The sequence below is a fragment of the Pseudopipra pipra genome, chromosome 4, assembly GCF_036250125.1.
Source record: "Pseudopipra pipra isolate bDixPip1 chromosome 4, bDixPip1.hap1, whole genome shotgun sequence".
Classification (NCBI taxonomy): Eukaryota; Metazoa; Chordata; class Aves; order Passeriformes; family Pipridae; genus Pseudopipra; species Pseudopipra pipra.
The window spans coordinates 45631187-45649228 of record NC_087552.1 but is presented as its reverse complement, the minus strand read 5'-3'; the positions used below and the strand labels follow the sequence as shown (position 1 = coordinate 45649228).

The following is an 18042-nucleotide window of genomic DNA, read 5'->3' as shown; positions in this document are numbered from 1 at the left end:
ACTGCTCTAAGTTGTACACTTGGAGGCAAGAACAGAAACCACCTCTACACAACACTTGAAAAACAAAAAATCAACTTGGCACTTAAAAGACGTTGCAGTAATGTGTCTGCTGTAAGCTGATGACCCAAAGCATCAGTAAAAGGCAAGGGCCATGCTAGCCTCACCTCCTCTACCTCTTCTAAGTAGCAAACTAAACTAAAGTTTAGCCAAGTACTAGGACTACAGTGAAGTTCCGGTGGCACTCCATTCCCTGGCTTGGGGGAGAAACAACCACTCCACATCCCCAGGTAACTCCTGATATTGCCTGTGGACTGCTGGCACCTTCCTACCTCACTAAAGTAAAATCAAATTTTTCCATACGGAATTGTAGCCTGAATATGGAGAACGTAACTATAATATCACAGGTAGTGGTAGAATATGCCATCTTAGCTTAAAAAAAAAAAAAAGGTAGAGATCCAGCAACCCAGAACAATTAGTTGGAGACCAAAAACTAGGTTCAGTTTTGCTATTGACCTAGATAAGCACCCAGAAAAACATTTTGCCATTTACATTGTCATATATAGAGTGGATGTAAATTATATGGGTCTCCTGATGGAGAGTTTGTAAAAATAGACATGTGTTATAAAATTTGCAAATGAAAAGTAAGAGCTATGGAAAGGAAAATAGATTGAAAACAAATGCAAACACAACTCATTTACACATGCTGGAAATTTGTTTTGGAAATCAATACATCTGCTAGAAAGACTTGTCATTAACATGGTACCATATCTTAAATTCTGCCTGAGACAAGCATCATCTAAAGGAAATACCTTACCATAACATCACAAAAATGAAAACACTAGAGCTACACAAGTCATCCAAAGTATTCTGTTAGAAAGAGATACTGAGCCAAAAGAATTTCTGGGCTAAATGAAGACACTAAATACAGCTGTTACACCAGGGATATGTGTTCTTTATTATAAGAAGGCTATTCAGTAGGCCTGCTGCCAATATACAAAGACAAATGATATGAAGAGTGGCAAATAAAATAAAGTAACTGAGCAGCAACACTGCACAAAGTAGCCCTCTGAAGTAAACATATATACAGAGCTCTATGCCTGTCATCCTGTCCATGGCCAGACATCTCTCTACACATGGTCATAAAACGTGTTTCTAATCTGTGCAGAAGTATTGCTTATTTATTTTTTATGACTGTTATGAGCAGTTTGACACATTTGGGCTTTGGAGAGCTGTCCTAAACTATCTTGCTGCTCAATCCAAACTCATGTTGGTCACTGGTTTTACTAATTTTTAAAAGGCTATTGGAGTTACATATAATTCTATTTAGCAATGAGTGACTGTTTGCAACTCTTAAATGTGCTTAAATTACAGCCCTCATATATAGGATCACATTTAACTTGTGAAAATATAATTCATATTTAGAACAATAGTGTTCAGTATACAAAATATTGTGTTAGCAGGTGGATATACACAGTCTGTTGGGAAAGAATCAAAATGGCTTTTGCAGTAGGAAATCCCACCCCAGAGAAGCCTTGCAAAACAGTGTATGGGCAAAAGAGACACACAGGAGTTTCAACAGAGATAGACATAAAGTAGAATACCTACAGGAAAGCCAACCTAGACCATATATACAGAACCACGGACTCAAAATTGATAGTTTCAACACAGGAAAAAGGTTTTGGGGTCATTGATGACATTTCTCTGAAACTATCAGATTCTGGTGGGTTGTGATCAAGATTCACTGTGAAGGCATGGATAAGGTGAACATAGAACTGTTATCAAACAAATCCTTGAAGCTAGAATCAAGGAGTCCTGAAGGAAACTAATAAGAACGTTTTAACAGACATAAGAAAGTAATTTTTTTGTAACTTGCTTCCATGCAGGCTGTGGAGTCACACAGAGAGGTCCATAAATGGACACTAATGGAACTAGGAGGGGTTGGACCCTAATACAACTGTAGATGCTGAGAAGGTACAGCATGTGGCCACGTTTAAATGTTCTCTCTCCTCTGTCACTGTCAGACACAGAGTAGTGACCTAAATGAACTACTGGTCCAATTGGTATCAAATCACATTCTGCTTTTTAAATGTCAGTTATGTTCTATTTATGATTTATTAATTTATTGTGGTATTTATGCATTATTTATTAATAATTTTAAAACTTATGAACCATCACTCGCTACAGTTATATTTCACTTAAAATTAAAACAATTGCTGAGACCTAATGGGCATCATGTAATATAGACCTGCCCTTGAAGAAAAAGCTTTTACTTGGGGCAGAAATTTTGTTTTCAGATATTATTAAAATTATTAATTTGCTAAGTATGGGATTTATCTTGATTTTCCATTTGGCTGGGTTTGCAAATCAAGAAGAGTGTCATTATTCTGAGATTAATACCTTTACAGAGTAAGGTAGTCACTTGTCAAATTTCTCTCAAGACAAAATTGGATGAAGTCTGGAAATGTGACACCAGAGACTAACACATCATACTGTAAGAATATCCCTATAGTCACATAGCTTGCCCTTACCTATTTTTACCTTCCTGGCGTTGAAATTTAATGTTCAATTCCAAATTACCAAAACCAAATTCAATAAAAACAAAACAAAACAAAAAATCCCAACACTGTTCTGGTGGTTGTTTTTAAGCTGAGGTTTTCTTGAGAAAAAAAATCCGATATCAGTTCTGCTAAGTAGCACTTGTCAGTATATTTAGGAGTAACTGGAGAGATTAATTATTACAGTAGTGACTCACGTTGATTTTCTACATTTATGTAGGAAATTTTAAGGAATTTTTGTACCAATTCTACCTTTAAATCATGCCTTCTGCACTGTTTTATTACATCAGATAACTTTTAGCATAGCTATAATGTAAGGGACTGCCTGGATCCAGGACTGCAGAATCACTTCACACTGAGTAAGATTTTCAGTGACTTGAAGCATCAGTACAGTCCCTTCTCACAGCTGTCAGATACTGAAATGGGTTTTACATATGCAGACTAACATATTAAGGACCTGGTTGTAAAAAAGCAAACAGATAGGCTTCCATTGCCTGCAACAGGGACTTGTCCAGATCTTCCATTCACAGCAAATATAACCATTTGCTTTTATGATATTTTTCTACCCTTATTTGTTTTCAACGTTTTCCTCATTCATGCTTTCAGCATTCTTCAGCAAATAATCAGAAGCATCTGTTCAAACAACTTTCACTGATTGTTTCCCACCTGCAGTAGGGTACATTTTTACCATTCTGAGATTCTTCCTTCCCAAAAAGGCAGACAATAGATCATGAAATGAGATGAGAAGAAAAGCAGTTGTTATAAATACTTAATAGATTTGCAGGCTAACACCTAAAGGCCCTAAAATATAGACGAAGAAAGAACAAAGCCCTAATCTCAAATTCAGTCATTAGACTAAATATTAATAAATAAATGGGCCCAAATCAAATACAAATAAATTTCAGGGGGTTGGGTTAATAAATACGTAAATAAATAAATATGAAAATATATCCCACCCCATTTCAAATTAACATATAGCTCTGGTTCACATTTTTATTATTATTTTTAATCTAATTCTTTTATGTGTCAAAACTGCATCTTCTTTTTTAAAGCAAGGTGGTGATTTTCTTAACAAATACAGGCCTCGTACTTAGAAAGCTACAGAGAAACAGTGATCAGGCTGGTTAAACATCAAACACATTAATACAAACACTAAATCAATTCATCGTGGAGTCTGAAATCTTGGGGCAAACTAAAGGCGTCTGAAAAGCAGATAATACGGTTCTCATTTCGTATATCATGGACAGTGCCAGCGTTAACAGGGGGCACTGAATAAAAAGCAGTGAAAAGGCCCGACAAATCCCCGGCCAACATTGCAGAGCAATGCGCCCAACTCTCGGTATTTGGGGGGGATTTCATGGCATATTGGCCGAAAACCATCCCGCAGCAGCAGCAGCAGCAGCAGCAGCAGCAGCAGCAGCAGCTAGGAAGCCCGCGGAGGAAGGCTGTGCCCAGCCTCAGGCCCGCGGGGCTGCGGTAAAGCCTCCTTTCAGCGGGAGCAGAGGCCGGCAGGAGAGGTGCCGGGGCTGCTGCCGCGGCCGGGGCCGCCCGGCGGGACCCACCTTGGGCATCCGGATGTGCTCCATGGCGGCGGCGCCCGGCCGAGCTCCTCATGCACCTCCCGCCGCCGGCGGAGAGGCGGCCCTCCGCACCTGACCTCTCCCCGATTTTCTCCTGCCAGCCCTGCTGTTAAAAAACCTATATTTTTTTAATAATATATTTTAATTTTTATGTTGATCTCGCGTTTTCCGGCGCAGATAAGAGGGAGAAGGGAGGATTTACTCCCGGCAGATGATGTGCCCGTGCTGCGATGCTGGCAGGTCACCGGCTGGCTCCACCTCCCCGGCAGCTGCCATGCTGCCCGGCGGCGGGGATGCTTCGCGCCTCCCGCCCGGCCCGGCCGCGTCGTCCCCGCAGCCGCGGGGACCCTCCTGCTCCTCGGCCGCTGCCTCTCCCCGCGGCACCCGAAGGCGCAACCTGGATGGTTTGCTCTCTTATCTAGAGTTACATCGCTCTTGTCCTTTCTTTCAGGGAAGATAAGATCGGTAACATAAAGGAAGCTCTGTCTGAGATCGCCTCCCCCCATTTTTGTTTGTTCCCTGGCCCAGCATGTACAGTATCTCAAAGACAAAAGCTGCACTTACTGAAACTGAAGCACTGAATTTTGTTTATCTGAAGCTCTGTTTGTCTGTTTCTCTGTAATTCACAACTTTGCTGCATCCTCAGATTTGAAAAAGGGGGGATTTTTTGCAACACGCAGTTTTCAGTCTTACACCAGAAATTCCTTTCCCTGTCTTTTGCCTTACCTATTGCAAAAGACATGTTTCCTCTTGGAGCAAAAAGAAATGCCACAGAGATGGCTTCCCCAGTTAACCTGTGTGAAGATGAAGAACGGGTATCTAGCTGCCTCTGAATTGCTATCATATTCAAAGAAAAAGATAACCTTTCTCAGTGTTTATGCCAATGTACAAATTACTAGATGTGCTAATATATTATTTCAGAAAAACCATAGTCTTAGAGGCTTGTAAAATGCCCAGATAGTCTATACTGATCGATGTATTCCAATAATTCTCCTTAAATAGGGACTAGCCTCACTGAGGCATAGAAATAAATGTGAGACTTCTCAAACCCACAAAGGTCATGGCAAGAGTGCTTTGCTCCAGACCAGGAGAAGCTCCCCACATAACCTCTTGCTTGCACAGAACACAGTAAGCTTAATATATTTTGTGAAAGATAAAATATGGGTTGAGAAAAACATAGGGTTACCAAAAAAACAAAAATGCATTTTACCCCAATGGAAAGGGAATAATGGGTACAGCTGCACTGGCTTCAGTCATGCCATTGTTTTTCCAATCCTGCTGATCTCTTACTAAGAAATAGCTAGATGATGGGGTTTTTTTTCTCCATTACTTATACTCAAACCGAGGGCATCATGAAGGGTTTTTATGTCAACCCTTAGGTTAGAGGAGACAGAAGCTGTACTATCATGAGTGTAATATAAGTCACCTCCGTATGTGACCATTCTGCTTGCTTCTCCCCTGTTTTGGCCCATTTCTGCCCTCCTTTCTCTTATAGTTCAACTGCTGTTATTGAGCAGGAGTGGCTGGAATGACCATAGTCTGAGACACCATCATATGGATGAAAACTCTTCTTGGAGTTTTTAATCATTGCATTTCACACTGTTCACTCAGATCTGAAAAGAGAATTGGAAATATCACTTTCTGTTTGAAAATTCACTGGATAGCATCCATAAAGTGCATGAATTACATAAAGTGTGGACTTCACAAGATTCTTGATCAGTGGCTTATTTTCTCTATTTTAGGTGAGAGCATCAGAATCAATAAAGAATTAATCAACCACGGAATATTCGCTTGTAGTTACAGCTGATGTGATTCACTGCGTACATCATCATCTTTTAGGATTTGCCACCACCAGTGAGTAAAGTTGGAAGAATGCACATTCATCCTTTCAGTCCCCCTTTCAGAAATATTTACTTTTTCTCTGGTATGTCTTGTAATTCATCACAACCAAGTTCAAGTCCTGCTGGTAAAGTGAAGAAAACCTCTCTAGCGGTACAGTGAGAGCAACAACATAGACTCCATAGACTACTGCTCTGATTCAACTAAGATGCAGGGGCAGGAAAATTAAATTGCTGTGCCTAAATAGGTTTTGACCTATCTGCTGCAAGTGCCAACAAAGTTCTTAATTAATGCCGCTTGAAGAAGGCCAGTCACTGAGGACGAGAATGATACCAGCATAATTATTTTCTATATGCATAAGAAATAGTCAGCTTTTAGCCTCATCCAGTAAAACCTGAAAGCACACATTTCACTTCCAATATGTAAACATTTCTGTTAACATTCGATGGAATCACCTGAATGCTCAGATATATTGCATCTGTTACTAGCTACCTGACCTAAATTTGAATCATCATGTTAGATCTGGAAGACTTTATAGATTTATTTGTGTTTTCCAATTATATTTTACTTGTTTACAGGTGTTTTCCTGTAGGCTGCATTTTAATATAATACAACTCAAACAAAAATTATGTACTTGTAGTAATACTTATTTTAAAGTTTAGTTTACAGATTTATAAAGATATATTAAATGCTAACATATAGGAAAGAAATTAACTGGAAATTGGCAGCATAAAGGCTTTGGTGCTAGGACAGCTCTAGCCAGGGTGACAGAATCTGGCATATGGGATGAAGATGTGGAGACTGGGGTCAGCCCATGTTATCATGTTACCGTAGGCTGAAGTCAAACAGTACTGGTTCGAGTGTAGCCCTGGGTTTGTGGATAAGGAATGGAGCAAAAAAAAAACACAAACCTGCTTGGCATCTCACCAAGGAAATGCTTCTGGACCCAGTGTTGGCAAAAAGTGGTTTGTGCACAACAGCACTTTCTCACACAATCCAGCATACAGGTCTTTGTACATTATTTGTTGAAAACAACAAACAAACCAAATAGGACTACATCAAAGCCAACTGATTTTTTTTTTTTTCAGTCTTCTTCTAATGGAGATACCCAGTAAAATCCATGGAAAAATAGACTTTTTATATAAGAAAAAAGGGAAGCGGTACCATCTTTTACCATAAATACATTCATACACTTTTGAACATAATGTGTCTACACCAGTTAGACAAAAGAGTGTCATGGAACTTGTAACTACTTTGTAGTTTCAAAATTCTTTTCTTTCACAATTTTCACTGTGCTGCTCTACTGCTTTAACCCCTTCATAGGGTAAAAACCTCCAATAATTTCTTAGAATTATAGCATCTTTAAGTTTGGGAAAGATCTCTGAGATAATTGAGTCCAACCATTAACCTAACAGTGAGATGCTACCATTAAATCTAAATCCAATCTAAACCTCCCCTGGCTCAGCTTGAGGCAGCTGTAGAGAGCAATAAGAGCCCCCCTGAGTCTGCTTTCCTCCAAGCTAAACAACTCCAGATCCCTCAGCTACTCCACTCCTCATAAGATTTGTTCTTCTTATTTCCTTTTGTCAAGGTTTTTCGTGCCAAATGATAAAGATTAATTCTTTTGGAACATGTTGACACCCAGGATAATCAGTACCATGGATTCAGAAACAGTATGTCTGTTTATATTTGTTTCATGACTTTTGAACTTTTTCAGGGGACATGCAACTTTCTCGTGGCAAATACACTTGGACACACAAACTTCACCCCCAGTTAATCTAGCAGGAGCTGCATGTGACAAGGTAAAGGATGCAAGGAGCAGCTGTCACTTTATTGTTTAACTTGCCTTTACTAGGTTTGACCTTTCAACATTTCCTTCAAGAACTGCTCAAAGCAGTCTTTGATTTGGACTTGTTATAAATTATTGTTACATTGTTATAAAACATTGTTACACTGTTATAAAAACAAGCTTTTTGCAGGAAGGAATACCAGCCAGCCTCTGGAAACTGGAATGGTTTTGATGCTATTCTGCAGTTAAACAAAGTGATATGAATATCATATATCGCATAACATTTATTATACATGATATATAATACATCATACATGATATCTGCCCATATTTGTAATAACTGGCCTGAAATGCTTAGTAGAGAAATAAAATAGGCAAAATTCCAGAATTACTCAGGATGTATGTCCAGTTACTTACATGAAGATTCCTCAAATTGAGGAAACGGCCATGATTTTGGCAAAGTGATAACTGTTGATTAAATAAGAGCATTTCAACAAGATCAGAATACTCAGTTACTCGGAAAATGCTGCATTTTTCATAATGAAGTATGTCAGCACAACCAGCTGGAGAGTATAGGGGGGGGGGTCAGCAGTGATATACTCGGTATGCCTCATACAGCAGTTAAAGGAAAGCATAGCACTTACAGGAAAGGGTCATTGATTACAATAGGGATTGTAGGGGGAAAAGGAAAGAAGTGCTCTTCAATATAGCCAGTAGAGAAACACACTCTTCCACAAGATGATTTAAAGCTCCTAAACTCTTGAAGTAGTGTAAATACTGCTTAGACATTTATCTCATTCTGAAAATCCATAGGCATAGATATTTTTATCTAAGCTCTTTTGCCAGTTAGATGGTTCAATGAAGAGCAATTGCTTCATCCTGGCCTTCACTGCTTCTCAGCAGGATACTGCTGTAATGGATAACTATATTTGGAACTGGGAACCTGTAAGTGTGGCCCCCACCCCTCCCGTACAGTGGCTATGTCTATCTGAGCAGGCCTGCTCTTAAGTTAAATCTCCAGCTATGTGGAGAAACGTAGAAAAAAAGATGAGTTATTACTTTTTAAAGAAATCACTTTTAATTAAAATCTAGCAGAAAAATGTGTTTCTTCCACTTAAAAATGGGAATTGGATATTTTGAAAGTGACTTTACTACAGAGTCAGGTATCAACCATAAGTAACAGTGAGTAACTGGATTGTTTTTAGAAGTGTTAGGAAACTTTACGGCTTTACGGCTCCTAACCAGTCATGTGGGGATTCTCCAAACCATAGCATCTGTGATAGTCTGACTACCTTTGCAATATCTTGTCTAGAATCTTAGACAGGAAATATTCCCTTAACTGATATTAAAAAAATAAAAATAATTTTAAAAATATATTTTTTAAAAGTATTTTTTATCTTCTCAGACTATTTCCACTGAAACATTCAGTCACAGTCTCAGCAACAACTTAGGAGAAGAAAATAAGGATATTGAGTTCAAAGAAAACCACAACTGTGTACAGTTTGAAGCAGTATTGTTCAGTGAAACCTAAAATCATCATAGCAAGGCAGCTTCCAGCATTTTCGCAAAGAAAATTTTCTTAACTTATTGGATGATATTAATAGTCTGCCTAGAGCATTTTTCCCAACATGAAGATAAAGAAATGGATATGGTATATTTGGATTTAGGGAAAAAAATCTCTTTTCTTAGAGAATAATGAAAAAGTGGATAACAGAGGAAATGTATTCCCTGGCCTTTGTATAAGAATTAGCTAAAACTATGTTTAAAATACTGACCAGTTAGTTTATCTTGAAGCTCCCCACTGACCTATGATGATCAGAATTCAGTGAAGCAATTGTGGACATTCCAGTTACAAGATTTATGCATGAGTGTGTGACAGCTGTGAATTAAATTTGATTATTCTCCAAATTTTACAGAAGCTATGCTATACATAGGAAAATAAAAAAATGACATCTGTTTCCCAAAAATATATTATAGAAACTTCACTGAAATGCTGTTTCATATCCCAAATTCACACCGTATGAAAGTGTATTTCTGAGATAATTATTTTCTCTCTGCCTTGAAAAGGAAACCTTAAGATTAGGCGCTTTTTCCCCCATTTTTATTAATAAGGTGTTAAAGCAAAACAGAAGAGTTCTTTGAATGTCTATGCAGAACAACTGAAACTAATGTGATTTCTACCATCTTACTGACAAGCAGCCATCACAGTAAGTGTCCATAATCAGTTTTGGCTGCCCTGTGCCTCTTGAGATCCTTCCTAATTTCAAGTGATTGCCTTGGCCCCTTATCTACTATAGGACTAGGGAAATAAGATGGCACTGTGAAAGCTGTCAGCAAAGTCTCACATGCTAACCTTCTGTGATAAAGAGGTTCAGATTACACGATAATCTTTAGGCTACTGACAAGCAATTTAGTTTTTGAGAAATAGCTGATAAAGCAAGAGTCATAGAAACTTCAATGTTCAGACTGAAAGGGTGTTATGATTGAATTCAGTGGTGCTTTTCCAAAATTTACCCAATTTTATACTTGAATTCACTTGGTTTCACTTTCACCTGGTTGGTATTTTCCAGATTCTATTACTGCTGCTTCGGTTTGGGGAAAAAAAATAAATTTTGGGATGGGTCCTGAAGAAAGTTTGAACAGCTCTGGTGTTCCTGGGCTGGAAGCTCTGAAGCTCAGGAAATATCTTTTCCCTAACTCTTGAATTTTTCTCACCCTGTGTAGTATTAAATTTGTGTTCTTTATCTCTGACAATTATTTTCATGAGAAGACAGTGTTTGATGTAATCTGTTCCCAGAGTGGAATGTCCAGAGTATTCTCCCAACATTGATCAGAGGGTGCATAAATTATTGTGGTTGAAAGATCCTCATTTGAGTGGAAATGATGCTATCTCTAGGAAAAAATATCTGTGAGATCAGATGTATCATTAACTTCAGATAGCTATAGAGATAGCTGAACAAAATTGTCCACTGTGAGTGGACAGTTATAAAAGCAAATTAGTTAACAGTTAACTAACTTAATGATCATAGTCAACACATAAAGCACATGTCTACACTGTATTTTTTGCTGCTCATGTCACAGCATGAGCCACTGAACTGAGCGAGTTGTTAATTGCCAGCTTACATCTCTAATGCTGATCTACATCTGTACTAGTATCAAAAGAACCTACTGTCTCAATAGCTATTCCATGGTCTTGGTGCCCACACAGGGCAGACCTCTCTGTGTCTATGCTTGCTGGCCATCTGCTTTGTGCACTTTATGCATCACTGGGTTATGTAAGAGCAATGCTTCAGTCTCGTCCTTTCTAGTCCTTCCCTCTGCCTCAGGGAGCTGCTGCTCAGTGCTGCTGTTTTGCAAGTCAGGCTATGGCAACTGGCCTGATGCTGTTGGAGCCCCCAGAGGAGAACCCAACATATATGCGAATTTGATCATCATGCAGAAACTGCTGCTACTGCAGTTGCAAGAATCTGCTGAGAAAATACTCCTTAAAGAGCAGAATCTTGGGTCCTGGTCTGGGCCTTGGTTGAAGTCTCCTGTGGTCTTCTCAGAGTCAGAAAATATTTTGCCTCTATAAAGCTAGGAATGGGACCGCATCATTGTAGCCTAAGCTGGCTGTCAGGAATGGAGGCAGAACTCACATATATGAAGGTTCACATCAGAAAGCCTCTATTTCTAGTTACTTCCTACGCTTCAGCACCAATATCCTCCCTTCTCATCATTTATCTCTGTGGAAAAGAGGGTGGAAACAGGAGAAAAGAAACTTTCTTCTTGAAAGGATTTAACTGTTATGTCCTATGTGGCTTCCAAGCTGTTCTTGACTCAGTTTGGGGATTGGAGTGCATGCTCTGGCATTACCTCATCCACAGCTGGTATGGGCTTAGGAGGTAGTAGTGAAGCTGTCTCTGGACTCTTGAGGGCCTGAAGGATCTAGTGGCTTCCCCAAGAGAAAAACATGAGACCATATTAGGAAACTGAACCTGATGTGCCTCAGCCTCCTGGGTATTGAAACTCATGTGTCTCCTCCACAATGATCTTGATCTTTTACCTTGTCTCCTTCTCTGTGGCTGTTTTGTGAATCGTCACACTTAAATTTTCATTCCATAAATGTACACACTCCAGAGATGGACCATTTTCCTAAGGAAGATGGTCTGCTTCCATAGCGCCTGCTCCTTCTTTCGTCTGAGGTCCTTCATTCTGTAAATCTACAGAGAGTGTTCTCTGGACAATGTCGTCCCTGCCATGCCAAGCAGGAGCTGAACAGCAGTCAGGCAGCTGATTGAAGCTACAGAAACCCCTCAGCCTTTTTTTTATGCTGAACTGTCAATGACACAAGGTCTTTTACAATCTTTGGTGACCCAGCTTTGGACTGAGGAGTCTGTCAGTGTGACTGAAATGCAGGAAAATGTTTCCCTTGCTTGGGGGACTATGGGGAAAGATATTCCTGACTTAAGCCCCCAGGGTGATCAGGAAAAGTTATCGAAAACAGAGCTGAAAAGAAGAGGTGTTGCAAATGCTACTTCACCGTATTTTTACTCATAAGCAGAACACACGGAATTTCTTCCAGTTGTAACTGGTGTGGGTTTTGTAGTTTGTTTGTTTGTTTTTTCATTTATGCAAAGCTATTTGCCATAATCCCAAGGTACAGTGTCATATTGGCAGAGGAAAGCACATGATTAGGTTGGGGGGACACATGCATATATGGATAATTTTTTATTAGAAAACTTCCCAGTAAGCCTGAGGTGGATCTAGCTCCACTGTCTCTGACAACACCTAATGGGCACAGGAAGAGGGAGGAAGAGCAAAAAAAAATACCAAACTGACAAGGTAGAAGTACTTGTGGACTGGTGTTCAAGGAACATAAGTTGAACTTCAGAAGTATCTGTCTAGTATTTATTACATATTGTTACATAGAAAATAAATTTCAGAGAACAATTTCTGTAAATTTATAAGTGTACAAGCTTAGCTTCTGTATTACAATCTCTATAATCCTAGAAAATATTTAAATTTAATTGAATTATTTGAAGTCAATCTTACTGGTGTATTTTGTAAGAGGGAAAGTTCAGTGTTTGCAGAATCATGCAAGAAAATACTGAGATTCAAGATAAGATTGCCTCTTTTAGATGTTTTGGCTTTTGGTGTTATTTTTTTTTGTCAAGGTATCTCTTTGTTGTTGGACAAAATGTTTATTGGAATATTTCCAAAATCAAAGGAGCTAATTAATTTCTTTTGTAATTTTTAAAATTTTCATCTTTTATTCTGTATTTGTGGAAAAGTATGGTTATTTTGTTTGTTTGGCTTTTGTTTATCTTCTCAGTACAACGCAGAACTGGTCAAAAGAAATGTGAACTAGATGAGAGAAATGCAGAGACAATAAGAAATATTCCTGGTACATTGAATTTTTAAGAGACACAAACATCAAAAAATTTACTTTTAGAAAAAAAGCCCTCCAGATATCCTATGGTTAAACATTTATTTGAAATGAAGTTTTAAAGGTACCAAAGGTCTGTCTTCACAAGTGAACATTTTTAGCATGACTGTAAAAAATTTTTGAGTTAAGAAAGATAAGGGGGTCCTTCACTGATTTGCCTGAGATTTATTTGAGTTGATTAAACAGTGCAGAAATGCACTTTTTTGGGAAGACATGATGTTTTTGCTAGGCTGCTGCTTATTAACACAGAAGTATATTTTTACTGTGAAGGATAATATATCACTGTGACTTTTTTGTGACCATTTTAATGTGATCATCAAAACATAATTTCTGGTAACTGACGGGAGATAAGTGGAAGATATGAAAGCAGATGACTAAATGAAACTACACAGTCTTCATTTCTATTGTCTGAATCTTTTTCCATATTTGATATTAGCAAATATATTACATCAGTATGTTTTGCAGTTAATTAAACAATAAGTCAAACAAAGCCCTTGAGGGCTTATTTAAAGAGAAATATGTGGTGTGGATTTAGTAGAGTAGAAATCCAAGGTCTGTGTAATTTAGAACCTTGTGTAATTTTCCAGTTGGTAAATCACGTGTGGTTCTCCCTCACAACAGTGACCTTGGTTAGATTTTGATACAGCAATAACTGTAGGCATAAAGAATAATAAACTTCATGCCCCATCATTTCTATGAAATAAAATTTCACAATCTGCACTGACTCCATCATAAACTCATATTTCCAGCATTCATTCCATTAATAATTCATCAATTGATTCTATTTTCCATATGATCCAACACATTACTATTAACATGAGTAAGTGAATTGCAAAGTAAATTACAGACTAGAAGGCTGGGATTTTTTCAGACTTCTGAGAAATCCATTTGTGAGCGCCAAATTGTTCTCTTTGTTATTCTCTTTGTTGATACATATTGAAGGGATTAGGAATTCTGTCTGTCATCTGGACAGCTTAATGGGTACTCAAAAGTCATACAGTCAGATTCTTCTTTTCCTAAATGATTTTTGTATTATTAAATAGAAACAAATTACAGGATTAACTGATTTCTGAGCCAGTAACCCTCTGCACTTAAAAAGTGTGATAGGTTCCTCTTCACCAAATAAATAGAGGAGTCAAGTCACAGCAACTCAGAGACACTGCTACCATAGCAGCAAATGCACAAGCACTAGAAGTCTTCAGGAAAATATACGCTGCAGTAGCATTGCCAGCAATAAAATGTCCACATAGATACATGTAAATAATACTGCCCAGGGCCAAGCCTTGCTCCAAAAATTACTGTCAGAAAGTCAGCCTACCAAGCCTCATTGTTCCACACGTTTGAGCAGAACTGAGAAGGGAGACACACAGCTTTTCTACTGCGGGATGTAACATGGTTGTAGCAGAGAGTGCTTCTCATGATTTCATCAGTAGTTCTCTTCTTACAAGCACACTAAATTTTTACATCATCTTGATAACTGTAAACCTTGGAGCAGGTATTTTAAATACCATAAGGGCAATGGCAGTATGCCCTCTCCCTATAAAACTCTGATCAAGTTGAACAGGTTCAGGATTCCACACAAGAAGATGACTTTACAACATTGAATTAAATCAAGATTTGTACTAACAGGTTTTTCAAGAGATTTCAATGCTAGATATTTGTTGGAGCCTGGTGCACATTGTGATTTTTTTTTTCCTGAAAATTTATAGCTGTCATGTTACTCAAAGGATGAAGAATGCAGTAGTCAGAGATAACAAGTTGGTATATCAAAAGAAATACAAAACTATATTTTGTTTCAGTATTTTGTATCTGAATGCTCTATGGTTTGGTTTTTCTTTTTTTTTTAATGTGCATTTAACAAGGCTGTTTAAGTCACAGGAGTTTTCATGTGCTTGTTCTTAATGGCTGTGGTGAGTGAGGTAGCTGCTTTTTCACTGTGTGACTTTTCTGATCTGTACAAATTGAGACATTTCTAGTTTTTAAAATGAAAGCTGATGAAATCAGATGTTTTCTGCCACCCTTTCTTCTCTTGAATGCAACCTCTGACATAGAACTAAATAGCAGCAAGTCTGAAGCCTCTTTGAAGAAACATCTTGCTAAAATTAGCCTTATTTGGAGGGTGTGAATGAGAATAGGATGAAAGCTCCTATTCAGCAGAAGGAGTCATAATAACTGCATCAGAGTATTGTTGGGAGGAAGTACACCAAAATCTCTTCCAAGCTGAATTTAAAAAAAAAAAGAAAAAAGTAATGTTAAGTAGTGCTTAAGAATAGAAAATATATTTCTGTTATTGTTGGTGGATGATACATTGTGTAAGGCAGCTGAAAGTCTCCACTTCTCTGAGCAATCCCACATCCTCGTTCACCCTGAACTATTCTTTCCCTTCATTTTCTTTCTTGACCAAGAATCTAATTCTGCTCTACAATAAATTCACCCAGACCCAAGGGGCTTTAAATGGTAGGATTAAAGTGCATCACAGAATCACAGAATATGCTGAGTTGGAAGGGACCCATCAGGATCATTGAGTCCAACTCCTGACCCTGCACAGAACACCCTGAGAATCTTCCTAGCGGGTGTGCAGCAACTTACAACATTGAAACCTGAATAAAAGGCCCTTTTCTTTCAGTTTGAGTAAGTTTCCAGTTAGTACGTCTATTCGATGAATGAGAATTTCCAAGTTGGCACCTTTAATATTATGATATCTACAATCTTTGACACCTTTTTACTAGCAGGTTTTACCTAAATACCTCCTGCAGGAAGTGGTCAGTGTCCAAACCTCATTCTTTAGTCTTTGCATGTCTTAATCAGAACAGCAGTGAACTTCTTGTTGTATCTTTGTGATATGGGAATGCGGGGGTCAGCAGCGAAAACTCTTTCGCTTCTTTTGTCACTCCGATGCTCTCTCCTTTCCAAAAAGGACAGAAAAAACAATTAACTTGCAGCAAGTCATTCCATGACACATTTCACACACCACCACTTTAGGCCCAGAACTCCAGGGGCCGATTCAGAAAGCTCCACAAGTACTCAATGCAGGCTGGAGGGATCCACTCAGTGCATCCACATTACACTTCTGCTCTGACTGATGCTCTAGCAGAAATAAGAGAGGAAGATTAGCTAAGTTAGAGGCCTGTAGTTCTGTAGTGTGAATGTTGCATGTAGTTTAAAAGAGGAGTAACACTGATCTACCTCTCTCACATTGCTGAATCACAGTCTCGTCAAAGTATTCTGATAACAAGCTACGCAAGACTCGGCATCAAGTTCAGTGGGAAGCTGCTCTTGCAAGCTGCAGTGACAGTCTGAGCCACTTTTGGATGACCTTCACCACTTCCAGATTTCTCTGAGAGGAACTGGCTCCCACATTGCGCTGCCAGATCCACTCCACCCCCATATGTGAGCATCAGTCCCTGTGGACAAGAAGACTGACACAGCTTGTAGAGGCTAACTATTACTGTGCAGTAACACTTCTGGCTTCTATACTGGGCATGGGAAAGTCCACACTGAATAGACTGATGTGTTGGAAGTGTGCCTAGCAATACAGAAAGTCTTAAATTTTTGTTAGCTTTTTTATTCTATTTTGTTTTTCAGCATTCTTGATTTTTTGGCAAATTTCTACATGCTCTTGATGGTAGATTTTTCCCACAAAACTGGAGAGTTATAAAAAGTGTAACAGTCAGGAACTGTACCTGGTCTGATTTTTAAAGGCAGTCAGTTTTCCTCACTAACATCTCAAGGCAGTGAATATATCAATGGGATTAGGGATGGAGAGTGGGGGGGAGAGAGAGAGAGAGAGGAGGAGAGAGAGATGAAGAAAGATGATTTGATTTCTACAAATTTTGGCTGCTGCACAGAGGAAGTGAGAGCCTCACCTAAACAGTAAACTGCAATGTGAGCATAAAGTCTACTAGAGACCAGAGAATCTGCTCACAAGAGATGCTGTTCCTTGGAGAAATTCAAGATTCCTCTTCCTGAACAGTTACTTCTCTAAACCAAACAATATACATTTTCTTTCTTTCTACTGCAGCTAGTTTCCCTTTCATTTGAGTGGTGCCAGAGTTAAAACTTAAAGGTTTCACTATGAAAACTTGTTTCTTTTTCACTTGCCACTACTCTTTCTGTAATGTTTTCCTACCAAATGTCTAAAGTTACACCATATTGAAGGTTCAGTATTAGCGGTTTGAACTCTTCAATTATTTTAGAATGGACTCACAATTTCTCCTTTTAAGCAATCTTGGCTGAATCTAGGCTTCAGTTATCCCCTTGTCTTAAGGTCCTCCTGCTTGAATAAAAGACAATGACTTAATCACATTCCATTTTTCATACTTCCATGAGGCAGCAGTTTATATAAGAAATTTTCTGCAAATCTGAAACTGCATGTAAGAAGATTGTATTGACTTCTTTAAGCTGTAGTTCAGACACAAAAAACCCAATACAATCCTGTTTTGAATTCCATATGGAATACAGGAAGTATTAGTGCCCTGTAGGCACTGTGTGTAGAGGCCCTGGTGACCTCCTACATGAAATGGTCTACTTTTTTTTTTTTTTTCATCCATATTCAAGACATAGGAACTAGCCTTGAATGGGTGTAAGAAAATGCCATCAGCTTGAAGAATCTGAATATGAAGAATCTGGATATGAAGCTTGAATATGAAGAATCTACCACTCAAGAGAAGACTGTCAGATTTTTTGCTTATTGAGCCTGGCAAAATAAAAGTGGAGAGAGAATATGATACCTTCCTGAAAACATATTTGAGAAGGAAAAGGGGGGGAAAAGTTACTCCAACTAGAAGACAGTATTGACACTCAAAAAAAAGAGAAGAGTATAAATTGTCTGTGGATTCACCTGAGTATGAA

At 38.5% G+C, this 18042-nt stretch overlaps 1 protein-coding gene across 4 annotated transcripts in view; it reads right to left on the bottom strand.

Annotated features, from left to right (window-relative positions):
* MTMR7 (myotubularin related protein 7) overlaps positions 1 to 4499 on the bottom strand; it is a 46621-nt gene extending 42122 nt beyond the window's left edge. The window contains exon 1 of one of the 4 annotated variants that reach the window (XM_064652777.1): positions 4118 to 4499. In XM_064652777.1, coding sequence (XP_064508847.1) covers positions 4118 to 4141 — 24 coding nt within the window. In that variant the 5' untranslated portion in view covers positions 4142 to 4499. The remainder of the gene's footprint in view (positions 1 to 4117) is intronic. The other 3 variants (XM_064652774.1, XM_064652778.1, XM_064652776.1) reach the window with 3 other exon arrangements.
* Between the last annotated feature and the right edge of the window lie 13543 nt (positions 4500 to 18042).